Below are 12,862 nucleotides of genomic sequence, written 5' to 3'. Positions count from 1 at the left end.
TGTCCAACCTAAACTTCCCCGGCACAGTTTAAGACTCTGTCATCTTGTCCTATCATTTATTGCCTGAGAGAAGAGGCCGATGTGCACCTGGCTACACCCTCCTGACAGGAGGGAGTGTTAGAGAGTGATAACGTGTCCCCTGGGCTTCCTTTTCTCCAGACTGAACACCCCCAGCTCCCTCGGCCGCTCCTCACAGGACTTGTGCTCCGGACCCTTCCCCAGCTCCGTTCCCTTCTCTGGACCCGCTCCCGCCCGTCATTGCCCTTCCTGACTTGAGCCCAGAGCCGGACACAGCACTCGAGGTGCCGAGCACAGGGGCAGCATCGCTTCGCTGGTCCTGCCGGCCGCACTACCCCCGTGCCGCCCGTCCGGCCCCGCACGCTGAGGGCGGGCGGAGACAGCGCCGCGGGGGCGGTGGAGAGGCGGGGCGAGCCGTGAAGCGAAAGTGCCGGGAAGGGGAAGTTCGGAGCGCGGCCCGGTCATGGCCACGGCCCCATCAGACCCCGTTCGCAGCTGCAGCCCCAGCCCCAGCCCCGTCCCGCCGCTGGACCTGCAGGCCGTGCCCATGGTAGCGCTGAACTACGGCGTCCGCCGCCGCCTCGGGCTCTACCTCAACCCGCGGGCGGCCGCGGCCGCGGACTGGACGGCGCTGGCGGAGGCGCTGGGATGCAGCTTCCTGGAGATCCGGCGGCTGGAGGGGCTGCCCGACCCCACGGCCACGCTGCTGGAGGAATGGCCGGGACGCTGCCCCGGCGGGGCCACTGTGGGGCAGCTCCTCGATGTGCTGCGCCGCTTGGGTCGCGACGATATTCTGACGGACCTGGCCGGCAGCGTGGGTGAGGCGCTGGGGACGGGGGGAGCTGGGATAGCCCGGGGAATCCCGGCGCTGCTACGGGAGCCTGCCTTCGGTGCTGCTTCCTTGATGCCTGGGGAGGGACGGGATGCTGCTCGTGTCGGTCTTTGCTGCTCTGTCCGTGGAGGTGATGTTAAAAAAAAAATCCTTCTCAAGAAGAAAAGCCCTTTCCAGATTATGGAGTGACATCCTCGGTGTTCTCACGATGGCCACAAAGATGCTCCAAAGGCTGGAGCACCTGTGCTATGGAGACAGGCTGAGAGAGCTGGGGGTGTTCTTCTTGGAGAAGAGAAGGCTCCAGGGAGACCTTAGAGCCCCTTCCAGTGCCTGAAGGGGGCTTATAAAAACTGGGAGAGGGACTTGTTTGCATGGGCAGATAGTGATAGGATAAAGGGGAATGGTTTTAAACTAAAAGAGGAGAGATTTACATTAGATATTAGGAGATTAGATATTAGATAAGAGATTAGGAAGAAATTCTTCCTAGTGAGGGTGGTGAGACAATAGAACAGGTTGCCCAGAGAAGCTGTGGCTGCCCCATCCCTGGAAGCGTTCAAGACCAGGTTGGACGGGGCTTGGAGCAACCTGGGATAGTGGAAGGTGTCCCTGCCCGTGACAGGGGGTCAGAATGAGATGACCTGTAAGGTACTTTCCAACCCAAACCATTCTGTGATTCACAGGAGTTTCACCTGGCTTCCAGGAGAGAAGTGTGTGGTGTTCCTGCTAACCATGAGCCCTGCAAAGTGACCTGGAGCCCTGTCTTATCCCAAACCGTCAATAAAAAAGTTTCTGTGTGTCAAAAGATGCTTTTGGCCAGGTTAGCCAGGAGACAGATTGCACTGACACCAGACAATGTGAAAATTACGATGTGTGGATAAAGTGTGATAGGAAGATGTTTGCTGGGGGAGATGAGGGATGTGTGGAACTGGATAATGTCAGGGAAAAAAATTCCATGCAAACTGAAAAAGTTGAGACAGGTCAATGAGAAGAAAAAAGGTCCTTGAGCTGTTCTGATAATTTTTTAGGCTCTTTATATTCTTTATGATCAGAGAAATTCAGAGGGAACCCAGCTGTCATCAGAATGGAAATTTTTTTGCCAAAGGATTTCCAAAGCCAGAGAATTCCCTGAAGGCCTGTGTTGTATAATAGAGCTTACTGCGTTAGCGATGAGGAAGTAATAAATTTCATTTCCTGTTACTCACGGAGGTAAAGGAAGATGTAGAAATCCATTTCTGTAGAGAGCCTGACCAAGAAGCGATGGAGGACTTCCCTTTGTTCCTGTGGTTCTTCCTATTTAAGATCAAAGTCTGAAAGCCAGGTTTTGGGAAAGACAAAAGCATCAGCGTGCTTTATGATCCGCTGATCAGAGGTTCCTAGTAAATTTGGGGGAGCTTCTAGCTGTGGAAAAGATCTGAGGCTTCACAAGATGTTGAGATCACCTAGGCTGCTTCTGGCCCTGAGCTCAGGACCTGTCCCACTGGAAGGGAGTGTGGTGGATGGGCTTTTTCAGACCTGGAACAGACTCGAGCAGGAGTGGGAGGAGCCTGGGCTGCAGGAAAATCACAAGTTTTGCCCAGAGTTGGGTCACGCTGATAAAGAGGAGACAGGTAAATTCTTGGAAGGGGGGCCCACTAAGGGCTGATCAACAAAAATACTGTCTGTGGCTCAGGAAATTGCTTAACTGTGAATAGTCCAAAAGATAGATTACAAAAATAGATTGTAGATTATACCTAAAAGATAGATTTTAGGGACATACATATATATTTTAGGGAAATATCTCTGCAAGCTTATTTTGTTTTTATATTCCCCCCTAGACACCTGGTTTTGTGCAGTGCTTGAGACAGGATGAGGCTTGGGGCAGATGGACCCTCAGCCTGACCAGTGTGACTGTTCCACTTCATTATTTTTGGCTGAGGATTGCACTGAGGGCCTGTGACCTGTTGCTGGTGCTGCGAGCTCTTGCAGAAGTCAGAGATATTTACACTTGGAAAGGAAAGGAATGGTTTCATGTACTCTTGTGCACAGTATTTCCTGATGCCAGGGGCATCTTTGTGTACAACTGGGCCTCCTGCAGACCTGCTCAGGCCAGGTCGTGTTACAGGAGGACTCACTGGGCTCCCACCAGAATCCTGCACTTCCAAGGGGTCGTTTACTCTGCTGTTGCACCAGTGAGCTCTGCAGCTGTGCCAGCTGAACCCTCTGAGTGATCAGTACTTTCCTGATTAACACTTGTTGGTTTTTTTTTTTTTTTAATCTTAGGTAAAGGCAAAGGCTCTCGGGAGTTTTCATCTTTTTCTTAATTCCTGATTTCAAATCTCCTTTTATTTTCAGTTCTTCTGTAATTGCAGTGTAGCAGAGGCTGCAGAGTTTCTTGTCGCTTCTCCAAAGACTTCATATTTAGATGTATAATTTATTTTTAAACCAAGTCTGTTTGTAATAGATCTGTGCCCATCACTGACCTGGTTGGGAAGTTCACAGCAGTGACTGTGACGGGTCTTTGCCCATCAGTTATCTCAGAGTGGAGTACACATCTACTCTGCCTAGGATAAGAGGGTCCCTATTGCTCAACAACATAAAAGCTGCTTTAGGAGCTCCTTAACATTTTACGTGGTCCTGCTGTATGTGGTGAGTGTGGATAGTCAATGTCACCTGCAGTTGTCCTGGCTGGCAAAGGCTGGGAGCGTGAATCAGCTCCTGTGTGTCTACAGACAATTGCTAAGGCTGGAAAAGGCCTCCAGGATCATTAACCCAGCACTGCCAAGGCCGCCTCTAAACCATGTCCGCAAGTGCCACATCTACACATCTTTTAAATTCCTCGAGGGATGTTGACTCCACCATTGCCCTGGGCAGCCTGTTCAATGCCTGACCACCCTTTCAGTGAAGAATTGTTCCCTAATATCCAATCTAAACCTGCCCTGGTACAACCTGAGGCCATTTCCTCTTGTCTTACGGCTTTTTACATGGGCATAAGGACCAACACCATCAAAACCTCTAATTGAAAACCCTCCCCAACTATTTTGTGATTTCAAATACTCCAAAGTGCAGAACAGTGAGAGCAGACAGCAGAGTTGGGACCTGCTCTGTACCTTATGCCTGCTGTTAAAGGTGTACTGGGATATAGTAGCACTAAGGGGAGGAGGAGGAGTAAAACAAGTAGAAGAAAGTACTGCTCTAAAAATCAAGAGTGATTTTCAGGAATTAATTGCTAGAGGAGGTGGTGGAGGCAGCATCAAGAGGTTCAGAAAGAGGTGAGAGAAATTCTACATACCAAAAAAACCAGACAGGGTTTCCCTCTAGCATCCCTGATCCATGAAATAGCTATTCCTGTTTTAATGAACTCCAGCAGTGTAAACCCACATCACAGAAGCCTCTTGCCCTGGTTGTGTGTTTTTGCAGAGGAGGACTGTAAGAAGTACTTGCAGAGGAAGCAGGAAGAGGCTAACCAGCCTCTCCAAGTGCCAGCAGTGGACAGCAGCATGCCGAAGACATCGGAACTGATGGGCATCACCATCAGGGATGATCCATATGGTAAGAGCCCATGCTTCCATGGTTGCCTGATACCTCATGTTGGAATCGCCTTCCCCATGGGAAGTGTGGAAAACGTTTTTTTTGCTTTTATTATTCCCACAACTTTTCATAAGCCAGGCCAGAATGCTTTAGCTGGCAGTCGCTGGGCATCTTCATTTTTCCTGTTTCTTTTGAGCACAGAGGGAAAGCAACCCTGGGGAACACTTCACCCAGGAACAGGCTGCCACAGAGCCACTGGACGCACATGGGAGGAGACTTCCCAGAAATATGTCCCTTAGCCCAGCCTGGTCCAGAGCAGCAGCTGCTGAAACCTCAGGGGGTGGGAGTCCAGGGGAAAGAATGTCAGAGGTGGTTTCCCTGCCCTGTCTTTGGCAGGTGGAACCACCTTGAATGAAAAGGAAGTGGGTTTGAAGTAGGACTGGGTGTGCAGTGGGTGGAGAGAGGAAACGAGTTCTGTGTGTGTGCAGCCCTGCATGTGCAGCCACGTGTGCATACATGTGTGCTGGCCAGTCTGACTTTGGGTGGCCACCTTTGCTGCATGTGTGGACATCACAAACCCTCCACAAAAGTCCACTGACAAATATTCTGGTGTTTGTACACAGCAGCTTTGCCTGACGTGACCCCCAAGTTAGCGCCGTGCCCCTGCAGCAGTACCCTCAGTTTGACTGACCTGGCAGACATTCCCCTTCTGCTTCACTGGATGCTTCCTGGGTTGGATCTGCCTGCTGGGTTGATACTTTCCTCAGCAGCTTTTAGAGCCTGACCTATTTTTTCACTGTGGTAGGCTTTAACCGGCATAAAAAATTGAATATATCTGTAGTGACACTGATATGGAAAAAAAAATAACACAGTTGGAAACTATCCAGCAGTATTAAAGCACTTAATTATGAGAGACATTGCCCTTAAAATGCAGCACTTTAATATTTGGATAACTGCTAAATAAACAAGAGCTGCCAGCCATTAATGTAATTAGAAAACAGGCCCATTAGGATATGACTTCAGGTACCCAGGTTTGACATTTTAGCTGTAAAAATGACAGGTCCCAAATTTCAAGGCTCACCCCATAGCTCCATGGATAGCAGATGGCAGGACACTGCTGGATGAGGAAGTGTTTTGGTTGGGAAGTTTGAATCTCTGTGACCTGAACTAGAGAAAAAGAACCCAGAGCCATGAGGGTATTTTAGATGTGAAAATCTCAGGGAAATCCCGGAGTGTTGGGTCTCTGAGTTGCATGTCTTGGGGTACTCTGCTCCCTCCAGCTCTTCCCAGACTCCCTGTGGCTGGATGGTATTGCCTCCACAAATTTTGCCTGTCTGCATCTCAGCTCCCTTTCCCTGACCCCTGCCCGGCAACGTGGGGAAGTAGCCTGGCCAGTGAAAGCAGTCGGGGCAGTGATGTGTGTTACCTCCTGCCAGCCCTGTTAAGGACTGGAGTCTGGGCTGAAGGGCAGCTCATCTAATAAAATGCTAAATTACCTTTGCATTTTTGCATTAACTTTGCAAGTTTGGCCAGAGCTTTTCTGTCAGACTCCTAATTCTGAGTTTAAGTCTGTGGGAGCTCTTGAAAGTTCACTACAGAAGTGAACTTCATTTATAGTAGAAGATGACAGCTACATTTTTAATGGTTTCAGGGAATGGAACAGAGATATTTGATGCCTTCATCTGCTACTGTCAGAAAGACCTCCAGTTTGTCCAGGAGATGATCAGGGAGCTGGAGCAAACAGAGTTCAAACTGAAGCTCTGTGTATTTGATCGGGATGTCTTGCCAGGAACCTGTGTGTGGTCCATCAGCGGAGAGCTTATAGAGAGGAGGTAAGTGAACTGTGGCTGTTGGGGCCAGCTGTGAGTGTAGTGGAACATTACATTCATTTTACAGTGATGTCTGTAGTGTGGTGCCAGTGAAACAGAAAAAATCCACAAGGATGTCTTCATGGGGTTTGTTTTATGCTCTTGTCTGAAGAAGGACAACTCAGGCGTTCCCCAATGTGTCCCTTCATTGTGTTCACGAGGAAGGAGCCACTGTGGTGACGCTACTTACGTTCAATGGCTTTTCTTTGCCTTGTGTGTCTTATACAGACACAGGATCACATAAAGGTTACACAGACAGTCTGGACTTACTGTTTCCTCACTTCTTGGTATGTGAGTGTTTATCTGTAATCAGGTTTTTCTGTGTAACATCACTGTATCTGTCAGTTGTTCCTGCTCTGCAGTTAATTCCTGCTGGAACACAGCCAGGTCCTTCTCCACTGGAGCAATTCAGAGCAGTACATGCTTCTATTTGTGGGAATGAGAACCATCTCCTTTGACATTTTATTTTTTCTCTCCCCTGCTTCATCTCCAGGTGCCGGAGGATGGTGGTTGTCGTTTCAGATGACTACCTGGAAAGCAATGAGTGTGATTTCCAGACCAAATTTGCTCTTAGTCTTTCCCCAGGTAAGGTCACACAAATATCCCATTTACAATTGCACATTATCATTTTTATTACAGTGACATCTAAAGCTTCAGCTGACGCCAGTGGGCACTGTACCACTGGAACTAACAGGGGCTTCATAACTTGGTTGTGCAGGCAGGGGCTTGGGCTCAGTCCCTTGCCCTGCTCTTGACCTTCCTCACGTGGCCGTGAGCGAGAAGCTGCCTGTGCTGCACTGCTCCAGCTGTCGGTGGGATAATGCTGCCTGCTCCAGAAATGTCAGAGCTGCATGTCAGGCTTGTGAAGGGCTTCCAGATCCATACAGGAAAATTTGCTGCTAAAGAGACAAGTAGTATAATAAATCCAGGATGTGAGTAAAGCTGGGAATTAGGTGACAGGTAATGAACGTGCAGATTTCAAGGGCAGGCTGGGTGGGGCTCTGAGCAACTGGGTCTAGTGGAAAGTGTCCCTGCCTATAGCAGGGGGGTTGGAACTACATGATCTTTAAGGCCCATTCCAACCCAACCCATTCTATTCTATGATTCTTGTAGAGATCCCTGTGGATAGGTAAACAAAACATGGAATGAATGTTCAACTTGGTTGGGAAATTTTTTACATATTTTGTTCTGAATTGAAAAGCCACCAATTTACTTCTGCTGAGTCTGTTCTGATTGCTCTTCTCTAGCCACTAGTTGTTCTACAGTTGTCTGTGTTGCTGGGGAGTAAGTGCAGCCCAGCCTAATAGTACAGAGGATCTGTAGAATTGGGAAGAGTATCTGGATGTAAAGTCTTTTCTAGAGGCATCTGACATGATATTATAAATGACATGCCAGAGGTTAGGCTGGAAGCTGGTGGCAGAGACAGGAATTCACTTCATCTTCCTTGACACACTAATTTCATATGATATCACTTAATCCATTGAACACCCCCAGGACATTGTATCAGCCCCCAGTCATCAAGATTTGTAGAAAAGTCCTTTTAGTTCCTCACCAGTTTCTTGTGGGCATCACACCTTCCATTAGAACAGGAAAAGTTCTAATGTATGGAATGACCTGAGCTCTGCCAATGAGAACAGGGGTGGAAGTACAGGCTTAGAGAAGTCACAGCATTAGCTGTTTGTGTGGGGTGTTACTAATGCACAGCAGGGTTTGGTTACAGGCTCTGGGAGCTCCATGCATTACTCCAGCATCTGCTGCAGTTATGAAATCTTGGTTATTTGTCTCATCCCAGTCTCAGTTCATCACTTGTGCTGGGCACAGTGCAGGTGGTGGCAGGTGTCCCTGTGGAGAAATTCCTCTGTAGAAGAGCTGCTCCTTCAAGCAGCAGCAGTCACAGGGAGGGTATTCTCATCTCGTGGTGTCTCAAAACCAGCAGTGCATATTAGCAGGGGGATTCGTCGGGGAACATCTGCAGCCTGAGTAATTCAGGATTCAGACACTTCCTCTCCAGGGTGAGAGTTGGTTGCAATATACTCAGGTGATGCACAATCAGGAGCAAACCTGGATCTTGTGATGTGTGTGCTGTGGTGGGGAGGGAGTGGGTGCGTGATCTGCCTGTGGCTCTGTGTAACCCTCTGCCTGTGTGACCTCTCTTTCAGGTGCTCGTCACAAACGGCTGATTCCAGTCAAGTACAAATCCATGAAGAACGAGTTTCCGAGTATCTTACGGTTCATTACGATTTGTGACTACACCAATCCTTGCACCAAAAAATGGTTCTGGACGAGACTGGCAAAATCCCTCATGCTGCCCTGATGCAAAGTCCTGAGAGCTGGGTGCTCTTGTAACCTGTCCTGGCTATGCCTTCGGACCAGGGGTGTCATTGACACAGGGTCTTCCACCACTTCAGAACCTGGATCTTTGCTTGGAGCCTGTGACTGGGAACAAAGAACTTTCTCCAACACTCCTTCACAACTCCGAGGGGAAATAAAGCAACTCTGTGGGTGTTCCGGGTTAAGTCAGTGAGCAGCAGCATCCAGCATCTGTGGAGTAAGCACTTTCACTAAAAATACTGAAAATACACATTTAAAGAGTGTCTGATACAGGAAGACTCTGTTGCAAGCATTAGCAAGACCTCAGAGCCTCAAACTGCAGGCTTTGTCAATGTTTTAAAAGCTACAGTAACATCGAGGCTTGGTGGGAATCGTACCATGTTGGACAGGTCTGTCTCTCTTCAGGTTACATTTGATTCAGTGACCTTATACCAGCATTTAATATTCCCAGATATTACTAAATTTTTACTTCTCCTTCAGGAGAAATTCAGTCTTAAAATACATCTTTTCAGTGACTGTCCTTACTACACAAATCAGGGCCTGCTGTTGCTCATTGACTTGACCGAGGTCTGCACCTCAGTGGGTCCGGATCTTAAATTCTTTCACCTTTAAAAGCCTTCCTAAACATAGCAGCTTTTGGGATGCCTCAGAGGCACAGGGCTAAACACTGAATAAGGAGTGTATTAAATTGACATTTGGGCTGTTTAAAATATGGAGGCGAATGTTATATTAATAGGAAAGAGCCTAATTTAATTAACTGCCACAATAATTACTGTATTTCTGTGACTAAGGCTCGGGGCAACGTCAAGACTGCTCTGCTTGTTAGACTTGGCCTTGAATCCTGCCCGTGACTAGTGGATCTCATCAGTGCTCCAGGGTGGAGGTCAGGAGTTCTGCCCAAAGGAGTGTTTAAAGTGATCCACTGGTGTATTAAACAGATTATCAGTAAATATTTACTTTTTAAATTGGGGAAGAGAGGAATCCTGCTTATGTGTCCGCAGTTGCTTGAACTCTGCTCTTTTGTACATTACTTCAGCCACTGACTCATGTTGATTTTACAGCTTAATGTTTTACTAGTTTACATTTTTAGGGTTGCATCTGGATGTGATTTTTTTTTTTCAATTTTAGTTTTGTTTTAAAGCATTACCAGGGCTGAAGCACAGACAGAAATGTGCTCCCGCCCCTCCCTCATGCTCCCTGTCAGTGAATGATCCCTTACCAGGGATGCTGCCAAATCCTGTCCAGGTGCTGCTGCTGGTTCCTCCCGGCTGACAGCAGCAGCCCTTGACCTGAGCATGGTGAAGCTCATTCAGGCACATCGCATTGGCAGTGGGAGCCATTTGTGGATAGACCCATGAGCTGGGTGTTTGTTCTACAAAAATAACTGCTGCCATCGTGCCAAGGTGACATTTGCACCTTCATGTCTTGCTAGAATAAGTGAGAAGTCTGTGGGCACGGGAGGAGGAACATTAAGTTGATGAGGGGTTTCTGAATAGTTTGTCTTCATGTCCTATTGCCCTGGGGCCTCTCCTGCAGAAGTGGAGACAGCTGCTTGCCTCGGGCTTTCTGCATAATCATTAAATGTTAATTATAGAAGAGCTTCACAAGGCTGCTTGATCCCCAGGCGCTCGGAGGGCTCGGTGAATTCTCATACTCTGGAGAGTCTATAAACATCAATTATGGGTCATTACTCGCAGGACCGAACCAGATTCCTCCTGCCTGGAGAGCTGGAAAGGCTCTGGTGGCTCGTTCAGGGGGAGCTGAGGCAGAGGAGCCCGTGCTCTGGACGCTAGAGGGAGGCCATGGCCCACGCTGGCACCCTGCGAGGGAATGCGGGTGGAATGGGGAGACACGGCTGGGATGGTCCAGCAGGGCGCTGACCCCTGTCTGATATGGTAAAAAGACAAGTGGGGTCTCTTCTCCCCCTCGCTCCCCTTCTGAGCAAGGTACACCAAAAACAGCGAGAATTTTGGCAGCTTGAACCTCGTGCGATGTCTTCTGAGTCCTGATGGTTTGGGACTTGGCGTGTTGCAAATGAGGGGAAAATAACAGCAGGAAAAATGATGATGTTTGTAATAGATGATTTGGTGATCGCCCAACAGGGAAGGTGCCGGTTCTGGATGGGAAAGCAAACGCAGGAGCTGAATTTCTAAATTTTCTGACTTGCAATAGATAAATGCCATATTCCAGTTAATGGTGAAAAATTTTGGGATCTTGTTACCACTCTGCTTGTGGTGCCCTGGCCCTTCTCTCTGCTTGACTTGGATGCTGGGAAGGTCTTACTGTTATGGGTCTGTTGCTTTATTACAAGTTACTATTTATCTTACAGGCTAAAATAATTATTTTGGGGTAAAGTGAAGTAACAGCCCTAAAATATAAAATATACTTTAAATATGTATCCTCTTCTATGTAAACCCCAGAGTTTATGCACTTCTGACACTTTCATATCTTGTCACAATAACTTGAAGTGTGACATTGTGAATGATACAAAATGTAGTTGTTGTGAACCATTTGCCCATTTCAGTGGCATTTGGGGTTCTCCTGCCCTCTTTCATGCTCAGTGGAAGGTCAAAATTTTTGAAAACCTTTAAAAAAGGGATTTATAAAATTGGTGATGTTACAGGTTTTTTTCTATTTTGTCTCTGTCCCCCATTGAAATGGTCTTAGTTGAATCTGTTAGTGCCAAATCATTTATTTTTATATATAGACATATATTAATTTTGTGTCCTGATAAAAAGGGGGAAAGCATCTGTGTTTATAGGCATTCTGAAAATAGACAATGTTTCTGTTTTTCTCCTCAAAAACCCAAACTTTTGCTACTTGTGAAAACATTTTAAAATAAAGAATGAGAACCCAGCAGGCTGAATCTGCTTTGTAGGCATTGAAGAATAAAACTGTGTCTTGAAGTGTAAGTGAAGAATGATATGGGACAGTTCTTTATTTTCTTTTAAAATTTTGGCTTCATAACTTCACCAGAGGGGGTGGTTGGCTGTGCCTGGGAGAGAGAGAAATAGAGTTATGTCATGCCAGGAGGAAAATTTATCAAGGAATTGTACTTCAGACACGTGGTTCCCCTCCAGGTCTTGTTTATGGGTTTGTGATCTGTGTTGCCATCCTGGATTTCTTCAGCCCTGGTGCCCATGAGGCTGGAGGGGATGGAGCCAGGGCTCTGCTGGGATGCTGCTCCTGTTCCACACCCTTTCTGGAGGCCCCAGCAGGGATTATTACAGCGCAGGGATCCGGGGGATTCTGCCAGCTTTATTTCCTTTGGCTCGCAGTCGTTCCCAGCCAGGGAAATAACTTACAAACCCAGCAGCTGTCGGGCCAAGGCCCTGCTACACGAAAAGACGAAGGATCACTGAATCACGGAAGGTTGGTTGGAAGGAATTCCTGGAGGTCAAGGCCGAGCTGCTTTTCCCAATGGGAGGGGCCATACACTAAGCCACTTGCAGGGCCACGTTCCCTATAGAGCATATGAAGTCGTGTCTCTGCTATGGCTGCTATGAACATATGGACAGTAGTGTGCAAACCATCCCTGGATACATTATTCTAGATGGAAACTGCTGGCAAGAGCAGCCTGCCAGGAGCGTTCCATTCCCTGGAAGTGCTGGCATCTCATCACTCCCAGTACATCTTCACACACTCCCCTGTTCCGTGGTTTGGAGCAGTTAATGATTCTTGCCCGTATTTGAGCCTGAGCTCTGATTCAGGTGGGGTTGAGGGGTCCAGCTGCAGTGGCTCTTTTTCAGCTGTCATTCCCCTTATACTGAAGAAATACTCCCAGTTTTACTTTGGTGCAAGAATATTGGTGCCATTTCCTCATGTACTGGAGGACAGCATCTATCTGGTGAAACTGCTGCAGAATGTTCTTAGCTTTATAAAGAGAGGGTGAGAGGTCAAGTATTGACCTCGATGGATCAAATTCCATCCTTCATTTTCACCAACGTGACAAGAGTTGTGTTACCATGAGGGAGGCAGTGCTTGGTCCAGAGGGCACATTTACAGGAATAACATTAGCAAGGGAAGAAAGTCTAATTATGCATAAAAAATAGCTGGAAAAATGTTGCTTGAACATCCTGGAAACAGATCTTAATAAGGCAATAAAAAACAAACCCCACAAGGTTCACACTGCTGGGAAACATGCTCATAAGGCTTATTAAAGAGCACCTCTGTCAGACCATTTGGGGCTTTACAACGTCCTGTGTACAAATATTTCGCTAAAGATAATTTTCTCTAGGTGTTACAACCATTTCCATAGCCCCACTAGGACTTTGAGATGACTTTGAACCCAATCCAACCTCTTGAT

General features: G+C 47.5%; 1 protein-coding gene across 1 annotated transcript; it reads left to right on the top strand.

The window, feature by feature from the left end:
• Positions 1-394: 394 nt before the first annotated feature.
• On the top strand, positions 395-11,468 carry MYD88 (MYD88 innate immune signal transduction adaptor). The gene is made up of 5 exons (XM_042043644.1): positions 395-836; positions 4,247-4,378; positions 6,009-6,189; positions 6,719-6,810; positions 8,385-11,468. The coding sequence occupies exons 1-5, from the start codon at positions 482-484 to the stop codon at positions 8,537-8,539; spliced, it is 915 nt and encodes a 304-aa protein (XP_041899578.1). The 5' UTR covers positions 395-481; the 3' UTR covers positions 8,540-11,468.
• The last annotated feature ends 1,394 nt before the right edge of the window (positions 11,469-12,862 follow it).

This window comes from Corvus kubaryi, unplaced genomic scaffold, assembly GCF_017639235.1.
Source record: "Corvus kubaryi isolate FWS band 111438036 unplaced genomic scaffold, C.kubaryi_AGA036_p1.0 37398, whole genome shotgun sequence".
NCBI lineage: Eukaryota > Metazoa > Chordata > Aves > Passeriformes > Corvidae > Corvus > Corvus kubaryi.
This window is presented reverse-complemented; position numbering and strand designations above follow the sequence as displayed.

Excerpts from the sequence above, each read along its gene's own strand:
- MYD88 (XM_042043644.1), top strand. The coding sequence starts at position 482 with ATGGCCACGGCCCCATCAGACCCCGTTCGCAGCTGCAGCCCCAGCCCC. Across the intron at positions 4,379-6,008 it reads CATCAGGGATGATCCATATG|GGAATGGAACAGAGATATTT; the intron begins GTAAGAGCCCAT and ends TAATGGTTTCAG. Across the intron at positions 6,811-8,384 it reads TGCTCTTAGTCTTTCCCCAG|GTGCTCGTCACAAACGGCTG; the intron begins GTAAGGTCACAC and ends CCTCTCTTTCAG.